Source organism: Rhea americana, unplaced genomic scaffold (assembly GCF_003343005.1).
Source record: "Rhea americana isolate MKP2758 unplaced genomic scaffold, rheAme1 scaffold_111, whole genome shotgun sequence".
NCBI classification, from domain to species: Eukaryota; Metazoa; Chordata; class Aves; order Rheiformes; family Rheidae; genus Rhea; species Rhea americana.
The window spans coordinates 251,737-271,313 of NW_028185162.1; the positions used below are offsets into that span (position 1 = coordinate 251,737).

General features: G+C 51.8%; 1 protein-coding gene across 1 annotated transcript in view; it reads left to right on the forward strand.

The window, feature by feature from the left end:
- Positions 1-19,577, forward strand: part of CASTOR2 (cytosolic arginine sensor for mTORC1 subunit 2) — a 108,674-nt gene that overhangs the window by 80,230 nt on the left and 8,867 nt on the right. Inside the window, exons 3-5 of the mRNA XM_085314837.1 lie at positions 16,262-16,455; positions 17,283-17,415; positions 19,307-19,430. Of these exons, the coding sequence (XP_085170963.1) occupies positions 16,262-16,455; positions 17,283-17,415; positions 19,307-19,430 (451 nt within the window). The remainder of the gene's footprint in view (positions 1-16,261; positions 16,456-17,282; positions 17,416-19,306; positions 19,431-19,577) is intronic.

Below are 19,577 nucleotides of genomic sequence, written 5' to 3' on the forward strand. Positions count from 1 at the left end.
AAAAGAAAAAGAAAAAGATGCCAGAGAAGATATTTAAGGGGCACTGACTGGAGCTGATCTTGCCGGCAGACAAAGAAAAGCTCCTTCCGTTTTCGCTCACCATCCTTTACACAGTGCTCCCCCTCCTGCCCCGTGCTTTATTTTTGTCTTCTGGGCTATATCAGCAAGAGATGGGGAAAAAAAGAAAAAAAAATCTGATATTGAGAAATTTGGTGTCTGCACAAAATCACAGCCTGTCCCTTTAAACCACCGATAAGCCTTGGTGGAATTTCTATTCTGGGAATAGTTAATTCTGTTTGAGGTTGGGTGAGAGGGAAGCGCTCGCAGGCTTAGTAACAACATTTTTGCGCCGTTTGATTTTTCTCCTAAGGATTTGCCTCCCATGTTTGATGGAAAGCACAATTATTGATCAATTCCCCACCAAGGAGACGATTAAATAAAAAAAAGAAAAAAGAAAAGAAGAAAACAAACAAAGTAAACAAAGCCCCAAAGAGAATATTTGTAGCTGTAGTGCTGTTATATAATAGCTATTATGTAATGCCTGTTGGTGCCAGCTAAAAATACGCTGGAAGATCGCTCCCAATTCATTGAAGCGCTTAACTGGTGTCGTCGCAGGATGCAAATCTGCCTGCGGACGTTGCGAAGGGCTCCCCGGTCTGCAGCCCCCTCCCGCTCTCCAGGCTCTCCCCGCGGAGCCCTTGGCGCCCAGCCCCGGCGGCCGCGGGGGCCCCGGCGGGCCGCGAGGGCCGGGCTCGGCCTCCGGCGGCGTGGGCGAGCGCCGTCCTTTCCCACAGGGCAGCCCGGGGTTGGCTCTGCCATCCGGGCTCGCGGGGCCTCCGCCGTGCCCGGCTTCGCCCCACGGAGCCTCTCGACGGCGTCCGCACGGGCGCTGTGAGGCGCCTTCGCCCCACGGAGCCTTTCGACGGCGTCCGTGCGAGCGTCGCGAGGCGCCTTCGCCCCACGGAGCCTCTCAACGGCGTCCGCGCGAGCGCCGCGAGGCGCCTTCGCCCCACGGAGCCTCTCGACGGCGTCCGCGCGGGCGTCGCGAGGCGCCTTCGCCCCACGGAGCCTCTCGACGGCGTCCGCGCGGGCGTTGCGAGGCGCCTTCGCCCCACGGAGCCTCTCGACGGCGTCCGCACGGGCGTCGCGAGGCGCCTTCGCCCCACGGAGCCTCTTGACGGCGTCCGCGCGGGCGCCGTGAGGCGCCTTCGGCTCCTGAAGGTGCACAAGAAGTCATTAGCTCCCCTCGTAATTACTGCTGCCGCTGTTGCTTTATTACAGCAATATAACGAAGTGTGAGTGGAGATAACTCCTGGTTAAACTCAATTTCCTCGGCGGGAACAGAAACGTTGACGAACTAATGAGGGGAACCGACGGCGCTTTGCGCTCGGGTTGGCTCCGTGTCGGCCGYGGCGGCAAGTGTAATTAGGCTGCATCCCGGTTTTGGGGGAAGGGGGAAATCCGGATAAGCAAGCGGAGCCGGGATTTTGCCCAACACAAGGCGCAGGTGGCTGCTGCGCGCGGCGGAGGCCGCCGACTGACGGGGCCGGCCGGGGGACCCGGCTGCGCAGCTCCCCGGCGCCGCCGGCAAGGCGCCTCGAGGGGAGCGGCCGTCAGCGCCCCGCGCGGGCTTGAGGGCGCCCATGACCGCAGCAGCGCTGCCCRGGGCTGCGGACGTTGCTATAGCAGCATCTGGGAGCTTTGGGTTGGTTATCGTCGTGGTGGTTAGATTTCTTCTCGTCTCTCCAGTCTGCGTCTTGCATTAAAAAGCCACTTAATTTTATGACCAGAAGATGCCCTGGCTGCTGCTCCTGCAGCAACCGCCTCCGCGGCAGCTGTGCCACAGCCGTTAAACCGGCCCCCGCGCTGACCCCGCGTATCTTCACGCGTTCAGATGACTTCTGYAGATCAGGCTTTTAGGATTAGTCACCGTCGGTTTGCAGCATCATTGGTGCATCGCYGAGGCCCCCGGTTTGGTCGCCATGGCTACTCGCGCGGGGTTCGTGAGAAACGCAGACTGTCGGAGAGTTTATTAAACAGCAGATTCACGTGCGGGCGCGCGAGCGGGCGGACGGTGCGGACGCAGCCTCCGCGCCCAGGCGGGCGCTGGGCTGCTGATGCCATGGCGGCAGCTTTGAGCTGGGCCTGCAGAGCAAAGAAGATGCTATTTTCCTGCCTGGGAAGATCACCARTGTATTTATTTCCTGTACAATCACCCTGCCCATTCAATCAATAGTGCATTTTGAGGAGCTGGGAGATGCCGGAGGTAGTGAGAGCGTGTTTAGTCCRCGCTCAGTGCTTATTCACCCAGAATCGCAGGATAGTTGAGTTTGCAAGGGACATCTGGACCTCATCTAGTCCAACAAGCAAGGTCACCTAGAACAAGCTGCCCAGGATCTTGTCCAAACAGCTTGGGCACTGACAAGACTCCTGTGAGTCCTGTTGCTTCCTGGGAACGGCTCTCTCCCCACAGACTGGAACACTGCAGGGACGATGGTTCTGTGGTCAAGTGTCTGTAACGATAAAATCCCGTGATACTGTGTTGGGAGCCCAATAGGCATGAGCTGTCCATCCTTTAAGTCCTTTCTGGTTGATTGGTAGGCTTTTTTTGGTCCTGAAGAACAGGATGCTGTGGTTTGTCTCCAGGAAGAAATACAGCACGGTCTTCTCCACTGTCATCTCTTTTGGGGTACCTGCCTGCTTCGTGCAAGCGGAAGCGCCTGGCCCCTCTGTCCATCTTCTCTTCTAGCCTTTTTCAGATGCGGGAGAATTCAGGCTTTAGGAACAGGAGTTCAGAAACTCTGTAGTACCATTCCTCCAAGATTTGTGCTCCCATACCATTTGAGAATCCAGCTCCATAWCTCTTTGAAAGTACAGCCCCATAGCCCTCTTTTCTCTCTCTCTCTCCCTTCAGATGTTTTCTCCAGGGCCATCTAGCATATATATATATATGAATTTGCATAGGAACTCATGAAGAGAACATGCATTTGGTAGGTTCATTCAACCTGGCATGTTTTTCCCTGCACTACAGGTGCACACAGCTCTTTCTTGTGTACTCATCTCCTGTTCCTSAGCCTTGCTTGACTGTATCACAGGGATTCAGGACCAAGTCCTCCTTCTGGCCGACCTGTCCTCTTTGTCATACGTCTTGGGCTCTGTTATCATATATTTCAACAAGACTATGCTAGAAGTCATTAGGGGATGTTTACTGGCGTCTGATGAGTATCTAAGTTATTAAACATCRTCCTTGGAGGGAGAAGGAAATCCAGAAAACAGTTCTTAGTTCTCCCTTGGCTCTGAGGGTGTTTTTCTCCTGCCATTGATAAAGTGGCCTTCTAACATCATGCTTAATGCCAGGCAATAATAGTGTCTCCTCTCAGAAGGTGTTTCTCCTTCTGGAAGAATTATCTTACCGCCAGTTCTGAGCCACCAACTTACCATCTCAGTTGGGAGGTTTTGGTGGGTTTTTTTTTTCAAAAGAGGCTCTTTTAATTTGAAATACAAAAAATTCCTGGCGGAGGCCGCTGACGGATCATTCTCGGCAAGGGCTCCATGCCTGGGGCTTGCTTTTCTGTGGTCCTTCTCTTACCTTCCAGCCGTGACACCAAAAACCTCCATAGTGGGTTACAGATCAAAACTTCATAAACAGAGTGAACCGGCACCCTGGGGTCAAAAAGCAGACCAGCRTTGCTGATGCCAGCTCAGGGGTGCATGGCCTGAAGACAAATCTCCTGTCCCTCCCAAAGCTGGCCTGGTCGGGAGGGGAGAGCGTGGCTGGAGCCCATGGAAGCTGGCACATACGTGTGTTGTTTAGAGGAGCGCCTGTGCACACACACACGCTGTGTTTACATGCTTGCACACCACCGCAGCCCCACTGCTTCCTCAGTTYGGAGGTTTCCCACTTAAACCATTTTGGTTTCCCTCGGATGTGTAGTTTTTACCTCTAATTTCCCACAAATGGGCGGTCAGGGAGTTCTCCCTGCCGCTCTCCTGAAGGTTTGCTTCCCCTGAGCTAACCAGCTTTTGTGCAGGGGGGTCGGGCGAAGTGCTCGTTGGAGCTCTGGGGGGTGACTAGATGCTATTTGCTTTTCCGCATCAGTCCAGTTCTGCATTTGTATTTGTCTCGAACGTGCTGCAGAAATAGAGGAATAAACRGGGGTTTGCGTAAGTGAATTTTGTGCTTATTTCTTCCAGAGCTGACTGCCTTGATCTCATGGTTACGGCAGTGGAAATAAAGAAGTAAAATCCTGAGCTATCGTAATCCTGTTTGGCTGAGGTGGCTGCCTCCAAAGGGTACGGCCGGGCAAGAGTTGCGTTTTTAATTCCTGCGAACGCAGCCGTTTCTGTGGCAAATCGAGGCGCAGGGAAAGGGAGAGCAACTCCGTGGTGCGGCGGGTCCCTGGGGGCCCCTCCCACCCCAAGGAGGGGGTCCCCACGGCATCTCCCCCAGCTTCTGCCATCAGACCCGCTCGCTCTGGTGGGAATTGCTGGGAGATTTTGCACGGTGCCTCCCAGCGCGGTGTAATGTTTTGGTGCGTGCTCTTGGACTGTCCTGCTCTTCGTCGCTCAAGGTGGTAATTACGGGGCCCGTTTTACCTTCGAAACGCTTGGCAGCTGTTAATCGGTCATCAGCCTTCCCAACACGACCAGGTGCCTCTCCGCAATGTAGAAATAAGGAAAAGGAGGCAGAGAGGGCAGCGATGAGACTCCGCAGAAAGCACCCGCTGCTCTGGGCTGGCTCTGCAGCCTGGCGCCTCCGCGGTGCTGAGTCGCAAAGCACCGCCGGTGCCTCCGGGCCGAGTTCGGGAATCCAGCCCGGGGTGTCTAAGCATGTGTGTCGTAGAGGTCCCTAAATTGGGAATTCGAGTCAGGAGCTGTATTCCTCGAGGCGGGAGGCACATGTCGCACCCTTATGTTCTGGCTCTTCTTCCCAGCTGCTGGCCTGCCCTCTCCCTCCCTCTGTTGCCGTGATTGCCTCTCCCTCCCGCCGAGCGCTACCTACCCATCTCGAAAGCTCCTTGTCAGGCGCCGAGTTTGTTCCCTTGCATAATTTCCTCGGCGCCGTATCGGATCAGCATGATCTCAAAGCGTTGAGAGCGTCAGCGCCTGCAAGGCTTTTGCGCTTGGCTTGCCTTGGTCTCGCTGCCTCCAGAGTCAATGCAAACGCAGTCCCAAGAGCAGAACAGCATTCAGATAGAGGTGGTTCGCCTTGCATCAGAGGTTTGTAATTAGAAAGGAATGGGGCTTATTCGGTAGCTGGCGCTCTGCAAGCTGCTGTTGGGGTGGTGGAGAAAGCGCCCTCTTGGRAGAGCGTGGGAGCCCCTCCACGGGGCAGAGCGGGATCTGTTCCCAGTGGTGGGATGAGGCCCCCTCGGAGCAACTGTCCCCCTTCTTCCGGGTGAATTTGGAGATGGGACGGGTTTCAGGAACGTGCATGGAGGAGGTCGCGCRGCAGCCAGCCACCGGGTCATCCCTCCATCCTCCCTTCTTGTTCACCAGCAGTAACGGCAGGGCACGTTTTATATTCGCACTTTCTGTGCTATCACGTGGAAAATAATGAGATTTTCCTGTTCTTAACAGTGGTGACAATAATCAGACCGATACCTTTACAGCATCTGAAATGATGAAGATTTGTGCCTGAGGAGCACGGTTTGGGAGAGAGAGACTCAGACCCGGCAAAGACACTGGCTCCTCCAGAAGGGGACGTTTGCCTGAGCCTGGGCCTGGGCAGAGCCCCAGCCAGGGTGATACCTGCTTGATCTCGATCTGCCTTGATGCCACTTTGCATCTAGTGTCTGTCCATCCATGTGTGCAGCACCGCTGGGATCCACCTGCGGGAGTTTCACCTTGCTTGGAGAGCTGCGTGGAGCAGAAAACAGGCTAAAGCTTGCCCTGCTCTGTAGCTAGGGGTGTCCGTAGCTGCCGCTGGCCGTCTCGGTGAAAGCAGCTCTGCCTTCCCCGTCCACAGCATGTTCCCGTGTGTCCGGGCATGGTCATAGCAGTCCCCTCCCTCCCGCGCCTTCGCCTTTCCCCCAGCTGCAAAAGCATCAGACAGCAGCGTCTGTATCCCAGTTTGGATTCAACCGGAGCTGAGGATTGCCTTTCCTAACAGGAAGAGTTTGTTCTTACTCCTTCTCACCAGCCTTGCCCTAAAATCCACCACCCCCCCCACCCCCGCTTGCTGGATTGGTGCAAGGCGCTGATTGCCCCGCACCACCATCGACCCATTGATCTGCAACACAAACGCTTCRGAGGTGATTTTCTGCCTGAGCTAGCCTGCGGCTGATGCAAGCGCTGGCGCTTGGTTCCTTGCTCTTGATTTCCTGCAAAGGAAGGCTTTTGTGTGGCTCTGGACGAGGTGCCTGTGCCCCCTCTCTGTCGGACCATGAGGGTTTCAAGGAAAACTGGCACTAACGACACCCACTTCTCATGTAATCCAAGTATGTGGGTGGGAATTGAAGGTCCTGCTCAGTCACATCCTCCTATCAAAACCGTTAGCCCGTGTCTGCGCCTTGAGGTGGCGAGTGGCTTTTCTTGCCCATCTTTAGTCTGGCRCGCAGGAGGTCATGTCAGCAGCTCCCAGCACGCTGCTGGTAGGAGGCTGTGCAAAAATACCCCAACCTGCCTTCCTTGCCATCCTCGCCTTGCATGCTTCAGCTCTCCTGCAAGGAAGGAGAGCTGGTGCCCACGTGCGGCCGAGCGCCGGGGGGCTGCGAGCGAGGAGGTGCACCCCATGGGACGGGACGGTGTGGGCGTAAAGAGCAGGATGAACTTTGCGTTGAGCTCCTGGCAGCCACCATGTCTCCAGGAGGGCGTGTGTACAAGCAGAAATGAGTCACAGTTGTCCGCCCTTGAATCGTAACCAGATTTTGGAAAAGCAAAATGTAACGTAGCACCTATCTCCCTCCGAAAGAGCAGCCTTGTCTTTCTTCGGCGATCCGCTTGACTCAGACCCCTTTAGATGAAGGGCTGCTGCCAGGCTACATCAGTGATGGAGGAGAGCTCTACAGCGTGCRTGTAACCATGCAGGCAGGAATGGAGATGTTTGTGCCATTTGCTGTCCCGGCCGCTTTCCRGGCCAGCAGGTAGATGCCTGCCCTGGGGCAGATGTGTTGCTTAGATGAGAGGGAAGGTTTGCCCTTGGCCAGTGCCTCGCACCTCTTGGAGGAACGCWGCTTGCAGGCAATAAGTTATAGCTTTAAGGACTTCATCCATAAAAATGATAGTGTTACTTATGCCGCTGTTTGGAAAGGATCTTCCTGAGTTCATGTGTGYAATCCTGGTACCTGCCTACTTGGCTTTCCAGAAACAGCAAAGGTTTGTAACAGCTCCARGATAACTCAGCACCTTCTGGCCAAGGCAGGACTTCCCCAGTTGAACCGAAGTACTGAAATACCCCTTTGCCTATCCACAAGCTTGCAGATAAAGTAGGAAAGGGGGWGGTGGAAAGAAAGCAGCATCTCGTAGACATGACCCGGACAGGGTGCCCTTGAGGCACGCAAGGTCATGAGCCACCAAGCACCCAGGCAGCTAAGGCAGAGGGGCGTGTGTGAGCCCACACGAGTCATGGGAGGTTTGTGCCGGCTGTCCCTGGAGAAGCGGCTTGTAGGGCTGCAGTACGCCGTGGCACTGCTGAGGCTTAGCAGTGGTTAGCAGGGGACACAGAGGTACCCAACGCCCTGTTCCTGGCCTCTGCCCACAGCTCGGGCGAGGTACGGCATGGCCCTTCACAGCTGCACGGTTCAGCTCTCCGATATTTWGACACAGTGACTCGACTCCTCCTCTGGAGCTTGAGAACGGGGATGCTGAGAACAGGAGGAAAATCTAAAGGCTTGAGAGCAAATACAGCTTACGTCACCTCCCTRAAGACCTCTCTCCTGCAAAGGGAATGTGCATGGCAAACAGGTCCTTTCCCCCGGGAAATCTGGCCTTTCATTAGCCAAAGGGGATCCAGCTAACTCCAGATGCAGCCCAAAGGGGACCCTTATTTTGGTTGTAGTTTGGAGCCTGATGGAGGGAGAAAAAAGCAAGTGATTGGGTTTCTGCAGCTGTTTTCCCTGCCTTCGGCACAGAAGGGAGGCCTGGAGACCCCTCACTGTAGTGGCACAGGCGCTGCCGGGGATGGCTCCGTGAGTGCCACAGCCGTGCGGGCGCCGCCAGCTTCAGGAAAACGAGACAGCATGAGAAAACCAGGAGAAAAATAAAGGCAAGCTGCTTCGTGGAAGGCACAGCRTGTCGTGGTACCTGAACGGGCACCTGGCCTTCCGCTTGCTCTTCCAGCATGCGGTCGGTCTCTACGTGGGCAACCCTCAGGCCAGCAAATAGCTCAGAGAGGAGCAAACATAAAGTCTGGAAGAAAGAAAGATGCTATCGCTGCAGGCAGAAAGAAAATTCGTCTCAAGGACTGGTTGTGCCAGGGAAGAGCAGTACTTCAACGCTGTAGGAATTAAGCTAATAGTTTCATCTCTCTCAATAGATAGTTGACATATAATCTAAATCCCCTGTATTTTAAAGAGAAATAAGAAGTGGAAATGAGGAAGAATGCATTTCATTTATTTGTCTGAATATTGATAAAAGTCAGCATTTTGTGGGCTCCCAGCAACTTATCAGCACACACTTCCAGATACAAAAATCTTCCTACCTGCAGCATATTCATCTCTTAAATGTCATTACTCCCTACTCCAAGAAGCTTCCATGAAGTCGTGCCAATATTTGCTCGCCGTTCAGAGCTATTTGGATAGCACCGAATCCGGGTGCTCGGCGGTACAACGGCGCTGGGCGCTGCTGGAGATGATCTGGCCGTAGGCAGCGCTGGCGATAACCTGCTGCAACTCCGTCACCTGCAGGCCGTTACCCAGGGCTCTGCAGAGCCCTTGGGCAGTTTTTTCCATTAAATTAGGAAACRGTGCCGGGCTGGGGTCTGCTGCTGTGTTTTCCAGGCAGTGGAGGCATCTTGAGCGCTCACGGTAGGTGAAAGTCCCTAGTTTGGCTCCTCCATGCCAGCGGCGTGCCAGGCGTATTTGACTGCYGGAACTGGCCCAAATTCATGGCTGCGCCCTTAATTGGGAAGCAGGAGCCGGGATGAGCCGGGAATTCCGGAGGTGTAAATAAATCAGTCAGCCACATGGCGTCATCTCTGCTCTGTACAAACGCAGCGAGGACGTGCTGAGCCCAAAGAGTAATTTTAATTAGCACGTCCTTCCCTAGCTGTATAATTAGTGTAAATACATTGCCGTTTCTGCTGCTCCGCAGGGACCAGCGCTGGCCCTTCCCCTGCCTCGGCATCCATGCCGGCTGTGCCCCTTCGAGACAGCCATGAGCATCTCCTTCAGCTTTGCCAAAAAAGCAAAGTCTTCCTAGAGAGCTACCTGCCAGCAGCTCTGGCAGAAATTATCGTTATACATGATAGTACCTGGGACTCTTCTAACTACCTTACCTGAGGAGGGACTTAAAATTTTTCTTTTTAAAAATCGGCGACGGAAAGGTTGCAGCCGCTTTGAAAATCGAACATGCTTGTGAGGTCCTGCATAAATTTTTTATGGGGCCACAGTGACGCTTCGGTGAGTCCCGCTGAGCCAACACGATCCCTCTCCAGCGGGTCCCRCGGGCCCTGCAAGTGCTCTTCAGTCACTCAGTGTCTCTGGTTGGGGGCTCTTTCTTGGACGCCGTGGTCTGAAGAAATGCCACCGGTGACCTGGCTGCTCTTTGAAGCAGCTTTTTGAGTCTCCCAATTTTTATGAAATAAAGGTGGGATTAACGCGTCCATGWTTTCCCTGCAGGGATGGGCACAGGCTGTGATATGCTCCCTTGCTCGTGACCAGGAACAGCGGTTTCCGCCAGACGGCCGCAGTAACTGGGGTCACCGTGGGTAACTCCCTGCGTGTGTAATTTGGACTGTTCGCGTGAAYGGTGTGAAATCCAAACTGGTCATTGCGCAGGGTGTAGTCCGAAAGGAACTGTCAATAAAACAGGAGAAAAATACACTGGGTACATTCGCGCGTTTTCATGTAGACCCATAGTTAATAAAATCTGCAACAGCACGCAAGGACCAGGGTGAGATGAATCTCCCATGAGAAATGGGTCGAGATCGCTGTGGGCCCTACAGCCAGGAGCCAGGGAAGAAGAGCTTGCTGCAGGTGCTTGTTTTTTCTTAAAGACTGCTTTCCTGCTTGCTCCTTTCTTTATTTTTCTTTTTGCCCATCTGTCTTTCCCTTACAGCCTCGATACGGTGGCAAACGCAAGGCCTCTGCCTGCCAGTCCTGCCTGAAAGTCCCTGGCGCAGCGGTGGCCCCGACCGCGTCCCGCTGGGCTGCTCATAACGCCCGTCCCCCGGGAAAGCGCTCCMGGAAGCCGCAGCAATTGCTGTTCTCGCCCTGTTTTCCGGCGCTTAAACCTTTGCTAGACTCCCTCTTTGGGCAGAAATTTTGCATGCTTCTTGTCTGCCTTATGCTGATTTTTTTTTTCTTTTTGCATTTTATATTGTGAAACGGGTATGAATCTCAGCTAAACAGGTCAACTGGTTTTTGAGAGCGAGATTTATAGAGAGGAGGGAGGATTTTGTGCCCGTTTTAGAGCTCGGAAACTGAGGCACCTAAACRCTGAGGTTAAATATATAAAATGTCAGGCTGTCATTTTTTTGCTGTAGAGCAGCTGAGTTTGTACAAACCCAACAATGTTCTTTTGACAGTTTTGTGAGTGGGATAATACCTAAATAGAAAAATGAGATGACAGCTTTCACAGCTTCCTTGCTGAGGGGGTTTAGAATAAAAACCCCTCGGGTTTGCGTGCAAAACAGGACGTGGCAGAAGCAYGGAGGCACGCGGCTGGCGGTGGCCGAGTTTCCCGGCTGCAGATGCAGCCCTGCAGGGATGCCCGGGCGTCCCATCAGGAGCACATTTTGGGAGTGCGAAAAGCAGGACAAGGAAATGATTAAAAATGAGAAAAAGCTCGTGGCTGGCATGGAGAAACCCGCTGCCCCGTGGGCCGGGCGCGTGGCACCCTGCAGTGCCACTGCATGCCGGCGTGCCGAGGCGCCGTGCCGCACGATGCGGGCTGAACCCACGGGCAGCCGAAAAGGGGATCGCCTCCGAGTCGAGCCTTAACAGGGTAAAAATTGCAAAAGCAATTTGCAGTTGCCGCAGGCTGCGACAGCGGCGTTGTTTTTTTGCATTGCTTTCCGGTAGTGAAAAAAAACAAATGTTCCACGGCCTGGCGTCAAAGCGGTGTTTTCTTAGCCTGATTTCTCAAAAGGAGGGAGGTTTACGTGGCTGTCCTCCCACTCTCACCCCGTGCTTACAAGCRTGCGTGGCTAGTTTCCGTCAGGCTTTTCCTCCTCGGAAATACGACGTTCCTCGAAGGTTTTCTGCGGAGAGGCCTGGGGTGCCCGCAGGCTCGGCAGGACGTGTCGGAGAGCGGCACGGGAGCGCTGCCGGGGGCAGGCCGGCTCCCCGCGCACCAGCGGCCGCTGCGCGCCTCTCGGTCGTGCTGAGCTGTGGCACCCACACGCCTCTGCAGAGGTTGCCATTTTTGCAAAATTTTCCACTTTGCAGAGCTTTTATTTTTAATGCCTGGCCATTCCTGCTATTGCAGGAGCATTCTGCCTGTTGTTTTAATACAAGTCAGATTCTAGCTGTCACTTTTGCAGGAGGAGGCTATAAAAGGTGAAATAAGTACAGTGCAAGGGATCTAAAGCCAGAAGGCTAATAAAAAACACAGCGTTTTTTAACTTCATTATTCTTTAACATTCAGAGTTAGCRGTGGCTGCAAACATAAACCCTGTAATGATAAACTGAATGAGCAATTGGTTCATTCTGAGTACCAGAACCAACATAAATCAATGAATAACACATCACACAAAGTACTCTGCTGTAATGCAAAAATTTCTATACTGAGTGAAAATAAGTGCTTATGAGAAGAGCCAGTGTACCACAACAAAGAACCGAACAAGCTCACCACCTTTATTTCCCTCCAAGCTCCACAATAAATCTATCATAAATCTACATTTTCACCTGAAAGGTAATAGGTGGCCTTGGGTGGGTAGCTGATTGCRGTTAAGTGGAAACTAGCTGCATGTAAAACAGCTCAGTGTACCCCTTTGGAGAAAGGGGATCGTTCCCCGTTTGATAGTCCTTAACACAGCACTGATCGGATTCTGCGTGGGCAGATGATGTGCGTTGGCACCATGGAACTGTTCATTCTCCAGTTGCTGTTGTGGACCCTTGGCTGTAGCCCTTTTAGAAGAAGTCTAAACCCGTTTAAATTAGGTGCAGAGAGGAAAAAAAAGTTCTGCTTTCACGTAGTTTTTCAGGTGTTTTACAGCACTCTTTAGTGGTCGGGCTTTCTCTTAGTGTTTCGCATTCTACCACGTTGGCTACATGAGGCTGGCAGACCTTCAGTGTGTCTGCCTCCAAAATATGGGAAATAAAGAAACAAAATACTGATATTTTCCCATTGTCACGCAGGGGAATTGCAGAGCCAACTTACAGATCTGGACTGGGAGCCAGGGGACATTCCTTCCCTGCTCGGTCCCCTGAGCTGCTGATGGAGCCGTTGTGGTGGAAGCATCATCATCTGGCTGGTGTTTTGTAAAAAACAGGTTTTGTAAAAGTGCCATGTAGAGCCTTGGCTTGCAGGGCTTGCAGCGTTTCATAGCGCTCCAGAGGCACAAGTTCAATCTATAGTTGGGCCTCAGCCAATATTTTTGTCCTAGCTGGAACTGGGATCAATTGTTTGAGCTTAGGAGCCAATTATGGCCAACGTGATACTCTCCACCCCTTGTCCCAGGTTGTCGTTTGCCGTGGAGGCAGGTCTGCTTTGACCACACGTGCCAAGTGGGCCAATGAGGCTCAGGACGAACCTTGGGCCTTTCAATTCACCCATGATGCKAATAAGCAGTTTAACTCATGCCTCTCAACCTGATTCGACACGCGTTTGTGTCAGTGCTTGGCATCGCTTTAACATCCACCTTGAAGGAACCGTGTCCTGTACGACGTCTGTCTGTCTGCTTGGGGACACCACAGGTTTCATGTACCGCGGGGGATTTTGCATGAGGGAAACTTCTGTGTCAAGCAAAATCATGCGTGAGACGGACGTGGTGCTCTCGGGACAGGGATGGTTGCATCTTGCGATCTTTGTGGGTTTTGACGGCAGCTAACGTGGGTGAAGTGATGGCAAGAGTCTGTGGCCCCTCTGTGCTTGCYGGAGGTGGTCATGATTCTGGGCAGCAAGTTATGGCTGTGGAGCATACGGGCAGCTGAGCTGGTGCCTCTGCTGCAGTATTATACAGCAAAAAAAAATCACCCCAGATCAAAACAGATTAAAAACAAAGAGCTCAACTAGAGCAAACAGAGCCCGAGTCTCTGACTTCTTATAGGTCATCCTCAGCCAGGATGAGGTGTCCCCCAGGATGAGGGGGGWGACCCATAGTCTGCTAAAGCAGCTGCACGAGGGTCTGGAGAGCCTGCTGGAGCCTCGGCCCTGCGGCTGAGGACAGGGAGCCCCATGGGGCCACGTGCGCAGGATGCTCGGGGCCCCTGGGAAGCGCGTGCTCGCTTCTGTGTCCCACATCTGTGTTCCCCATCCCTCGCCCCATGGTTGGAGGGTGACGGCTGTCCCGTCTCCATGGGTAGGCTGGTGCCAAAACAYGGGTGCTTCCTTATTTTGCTGCTTATTTATTACCTTTTTGTCTGCATTAATGTTACACCTGGTGTTTTTGGAGCTCCTCATGCCTACGTTTAGCAGCTTCCTGGGCAAAGCGTCTTCCCCTGTGGCTTGTTTGGTGCTAGATAAATGAATTTGTGGAGCCTCTAATCTGCATTTGTTTCACTAAAATTCGGGCTTTGCTCTTCAATCCGGCTTCCTAGTGGAAACAGCGTCCAGAAGTGGCATCTCTGGCATTTGCTAGACATTTTTCGTAATATCAATTAAATTATGAGAAGCAGGTTACTTAAGCAAACAAAATGGCCCTTGTCACACTTCATAGGGCTTGTTAAACCCATTTAAAGCAACGCGAGCGACGCTTCCCAGCAATTAACAGACGTAAGGGGCAAATCAGCCTTTCTGCCCCGTGCAGAAGAGGTCGTCGAGGGCCTGGTGGGGCGGCGCCGCTGCCGGCAGAGCGAGACAGGCTGGTGCATCCAGCCCCTGGGAAACGTCGCTTCTTCCGCCGCGTCCCTGACCCAAGAGAGCTTACTGGTGTTTAATGAACTGCAGCCGGGCYCGCGTCGCCCGTGGGGAGCAGGGCCGTAGTCTGCTCCGCTTCTGGAGCGGCAGCTCAGCCGCGCRTTCCCTGCCGGTCCCGGGGCCGAGCCCTTAACGGTTGCAGTGGGGCGAGGGGTCGCTCAAGCTTTCCGCGGTTTTGGAGCCTGGCTGTTTTCATGGCCAGGGGGTGCGGGAACTGCAAATGTTGCTGCCGTGCAGGCGGCCCGGCCTGGGCTTGCTGCTCCAGGTTGCCAGGGGGCAAATGTATGGCCAAAGAAGGAACACGTCCTATTTTAATTTTTCCTTATTTCACAGGCAGGGAGCAGAGGTGGGAATAGAGGAAAAAAGACATCAGCTCCTCACTAGATCAGCACAAGTTGTTTTGAGCCGTAGCTTGTCCATGCCAGTTGATGGAGCAAGCCTTGTTTCGGGGCTGCTTTTCTGGTGCAGAAGGCCACCTGATCAGTAAATGACGTTTTGCTGCAAGGATTTTYTGCCAGCAACTTGCACTGGTTCCCCTGAGGTACCACGCTGCTGGTGAATGCCCAAACTTACCCCCCTCTCCCCGGTGTCCAGTTTTTGTTCCCTGCAAGCTCTGATTATTCGGTGAAAGAGAAACATTGGCCTACGAAGCTAAACAGCAGAATGCAAAAGCCAAACCCTCCGTGTCCCAACTGTTCACCCTGTGTTTGCTCAAGGTTATTTTCATGCCACACACAAATGAGGTTTTTGAGGAGGGCAAAACGAACAACATTTGGTGCTCCGTTCATTTAGGATTTTCAGCACAGTCATCGTCTCACAGCAGCTGTGCTCGGGGGTTTTGGGGGAGCAAGGTTATGAATTCATTACGTGGTGTCTGGAGCTCCTGAAGGCCGTACAGAGGAAGATGATGGAGGAGCCAGGAGTAGGTCGGTAGAGTCAGAAACTGGGTAAAATAATAATACCATTCAGACTGATGACGTGAGAGCTGGATGAGGTTTCGACAAGCCAGATTCACCCTCCTAGAAAAGGGAATTGAGTTTTTAGAAAGTGTCAATACCCTTGGAAGTTCTGCACAGTGTGTTTGGCATAGCTCTGATCTCCATGGGCACATCTGTGGTGGCTGGGGTGGCTGGCTCTGCATCTGAGGTTGACTTCCTTAAGCCAAGTAGATCTAAGTGGGATTCTGCATTTGCGAGAGCCAGGTCTGAACTGTAATTTGCCAAACCAAAATCCAAAGTCCAGACAATCATAACAAGGTTTAGGCCGTCGTTCCAGAGTCTGTGTCTGGTTTTATGGGCTGGTAATACTTTAAGATTTCTTTTAAATGGTTACCAATTTTTATTAAATGTTTTAACTGTAGTTTTTGAAGTATTTAAAAGCAAGAGATGAGAAGCAAACATAATGGAACTGGGTTGTTTTTAAGATTTCCATTACCTTCCTGTTTGATCACCTTGCAGTCTCTAGTGTGTGTGTCCATCCCTTGCAGAGCCATGGGGCTTTTATCGGCTGCATTAGAGATGGGGGCAGCTGCCTGTAGATGTGCAGAAAGCTGTTGGTAAAGCAGGATATCTGCTCTGCATCTCCCAAGTCTTGGGCCAGTGCCCAGACTGCTCTGTCATCCCACGTTTCCAGTCCAAGAGAACAAAATTTAAATCGAGAGCAAAAAGATTAAGTAAAACAAAGGAGAATAGAAAAGTCTGAGTAAGGTAGTTTGAGAAATCAGGTGGAGGAGGAGAGAGATTCAAGTTAGTCGAAGTCCTAGGACTACCTCCATGGGGAGTTGTTGACAGTGCTGGTCACTAGCAACTTAGCAAATGGCAGAGGTTTTTGTAATTCCTTGCATCATCCTTGAAAATTTCTGTCACTCCTGCAATGGAAGTTGATGCAATGGGCACATCTTAAAAGGAACATGGTACCAAGCTTTGAAGCAGTGTGGAAAGCCAGGGAGGTGGGCTAGATAAATGGGCTCATTTCGTTCCTTGCACTGAGGTCCATGCAAACCATATACAGACCAGACAGTGGGCCCAGCTCTCTTTGGCTCTAAAACAAGCTTCTGTCCTTTCTCTCTGTCTCTTTGCAGAGCTCCCTTCCTCAGAACACTTGAGTGTGGCAGATGCTACGTGGCTTGCCCTCAACGTGGTGTCCGGTGGAGGTGGCTTCTCCAGCTCCCAGCCCATTGGTGTGACCAAAATTGCCAAGTCAGTAATAGCACCACTAGCTGACCAAAACATCTCAGTGTTCATGCTCTCCACCTATCAGACGGACTTCATTCTGGTAAGCGGACATGAGAGGACCAGGCAGCTTGCAATGCTGCATGCTCCACCAGATGAAAGTTCAAATGGGCAGAGTTTTAGTGACTCTTCAGGGAACAAGTTGTTTGAGGAGCATCAGAAATACCAAAGTCTGCTTTCCCCAGAGCTCTACCTCTTGCAGTTAGGTTCTCTGACATCTCAGAAGCTTTTCAGATGGGAAGAAGTGTTTGTTGTGCCACTGTTCGGTGGGTTATCTGGTATCTAATTAAAGCATCGAGCCCACACTGCAATCTCTCCCTTACTGGAGGCACTGGTGGGATTTCTCACCTTCATTCAGACATTAGTTTTCTAAGAGCTGTAGGAAAGYAGTATCTGCTGTCAGATTGGTTGATGATGACCAAGAGCCTCCAAAGTTGTTCTGGGGACGCGCATGCTGGCTGTCTCTCTGTCTCATACATGTGCGCGTGTATACATAGAGCACAAGCTTTATTTCCTTAGGAAGCGAGGCTTAGGAACAGGCAGTGCTGTTATTGATGGGATGCTGGAAGAGAAGAAGTGAAACACATTCATCTTAGTATCTGCAAGCTGATTCAAGCTTATGCAAGTCCACTGGAGTCTTTCCACAGATCTGAAAGTGCTATGGTGCTTAATCCTACTGATATTTGCAGTAACATCACTAAATATGCTTCTCCAAACACACATCAAGATGATAATTATCCTTATGCACTTCTGGCTCAAGGATAAGTGATACGTCTACTTTTCTGTACCCTAAGGGTACCTAACCTACACTGCAGCGAATTCTCGTATCTGACGTGCATCATCATGAACAAATCCCATTGTCATTTTCAGGTACGTGAGCGAGACCTGCCCTTCGTGATGCATACACTGGCTGCTGAGTTCACCATCCTCAGAGTAGTGAACGGGGAGACRGTGGCTGCAGATGACCTTGGGATAACGAATGGATTTGTCAAACCAAAATTGGGTAAGGACCATGATGGGCTCAGCTTTCCGGGAAATTGGTCTCCATGTTACATGGGGGTGAGGAATCTGCCTAGTACGTACCTGCACCATTTATCTTTTTGTAGGATAATAAACCATCTTAGCGTATGCCTGAGTCTGTCCCAGTTCAACCAAGGATTTGAGAAGTTGCCAGGAGCAATGCAGAAGAGCTTTGCTGAATTTGAGCTTTATAATTCTGTTTTCATGTCTCTAGACATCATAATTTCTGTCTTGCCTTTTGCAGAACAGAAAGTTAAAATACAATTTGTTTTCAGTAGCAAAAATAATATTGTGTGTAGTCCCAAGTTCCACATTTCAGCATTTCAAAGGAAAATAGCTTATATAAAAGCTGCATTAAGCATTGCCGTGATTGGCGCGMGGAGAATATTGTTGTTTAGCTTTCACACTTCAGTATCAGTCAGGATCAAGGCTCCGGTGGACTCAGTGCCATACAAAAACTGAGGATGTTTGCAGTCTGCAGAAACAAGCATCGAACAAAAGGCAAAGTCAGGAAAAGGAAATGTTWAAAAACGTAGGTTTACCCATACACCTGAGTGTAAATTTTGTGCCCATAGCCAAACAAAGCAGGGATCAATTATTATGAAGTGCCACTCAGCCTAGTCACTCAGTAACTATAGATCATCTTGTTTAAGAAAATGAGTATTATACAAAAAAAGTGAAGGAAGGGCACAGTGACGCAGGTGTTGATGCACAGGTATGCAGTTTGTTCTTTTGCCATTTAATAATTGCATGCATGAATACCAGCTGCCCCTTGGCCACCAGCTGCAAGCATGTATTTGCCAAGCCAGTGCACGAGGGGTGGTTTTAATCTTTTTAGATGTTATGGCCAGATAGGCCTTGAGGAAGGAGGGAAAAGGAGGTGGGTTTATGTAAGGGGCCGTTGGTCCGGTYGTTCCCTTCCCCATGCTTCACCACACTGCCGTTATGCAGAAGTCAAGCACTCCTCCTGCAGTGAGCAGGCATGGCTGGCAGTGGAGAAGGGGATAYGGCTGAGTCTCATGACCTTAGGTGAGGAATTCCTTTCAGGGTTAAGCAAACTGTTAGTTTTCCACAAAAATGCTGGGTTTTGCTTCCATYTTGCCAGTGTTTTGAGATGGACACCTGATTTTTTTGCGGGTCTAGGCTGCCAACAACCAGGCAGGRAAATGCCTTCCATACCACTGCCTTTAAAYAGCAGAAGCCTGAATTTATTTCTGCTTTTTCATTTATCTGGCTACCTCCTGTAGATASCCCTTGTGTCACGTGGATGCACCTKATGGCTAGAAAGCCCTTGCAAGTGGAGAGCCAAYGGTTCCCCGTGAGCAGTAGAGTGCTGTGGGTGATTTCTGCCTGTATGCCCATGAGGCCAGCTGAAGGGCAGGTTGGCCACCAAGCTCCTTGATTCCCTTGTGAGATCCTGCAGAGGGCTAAGCTGGGACTACAGCAGCCTTCAACAACGATAAATGGCAGCAGTTGCATGCTTTGACCCTTGAGGGAACCCATCCCTCTGCATTAGAAGTCATCCTCCAGACTTACGGTTAACATTGCTCTTAGAAGTCATGCACGGGCCATGCATGGTGTTCAGGGACCTGAAGCTCACTCTTTCCTCCATGCTTGCCCTAGCACCTGAGGGCTCTCAAACGCTGTTTGCAAACGCCGTGCCACAAGACCCCTGGGCTGCGCTCTCACCTTCCTTGGGCTGGTTCCTAGCAGGAAGTTTCTCCTTCCATCTCTTGTATAGTTGCACTTAGAAACACTGTCAGCTTTCTGTCCAGCTGGTGCTGGTGTGTGACTACTAAATGTCTGGTGGAATGTGAACCTGGTGCAGRGTTGGCTTCATATCATCTGTGTGTGTCTTTGTGCGTCTCTTGCAGTTCAGAGGCCTGTCATTCATCCCCTTTCCAGCCCAAGTAATATGTTCTGCGTCACCAGCCTGGATCCAGATACCCTTCCCACTGTTGCTACACTCCTAATGGATGTCATGTTTTACTCCAATGGGTACGTCATACCAGTGAGTGAGGCTCCTGGGGGAAGTGCGGGTGGTGTCTCAAGACACAAATTTCCATTGCTGTTTCAAGATGTCCAGGGATCGGTTCTGGACTCGGGGTGTTCTGCGCTTAGGAAGGGTGTATTCACCTGTCCAAG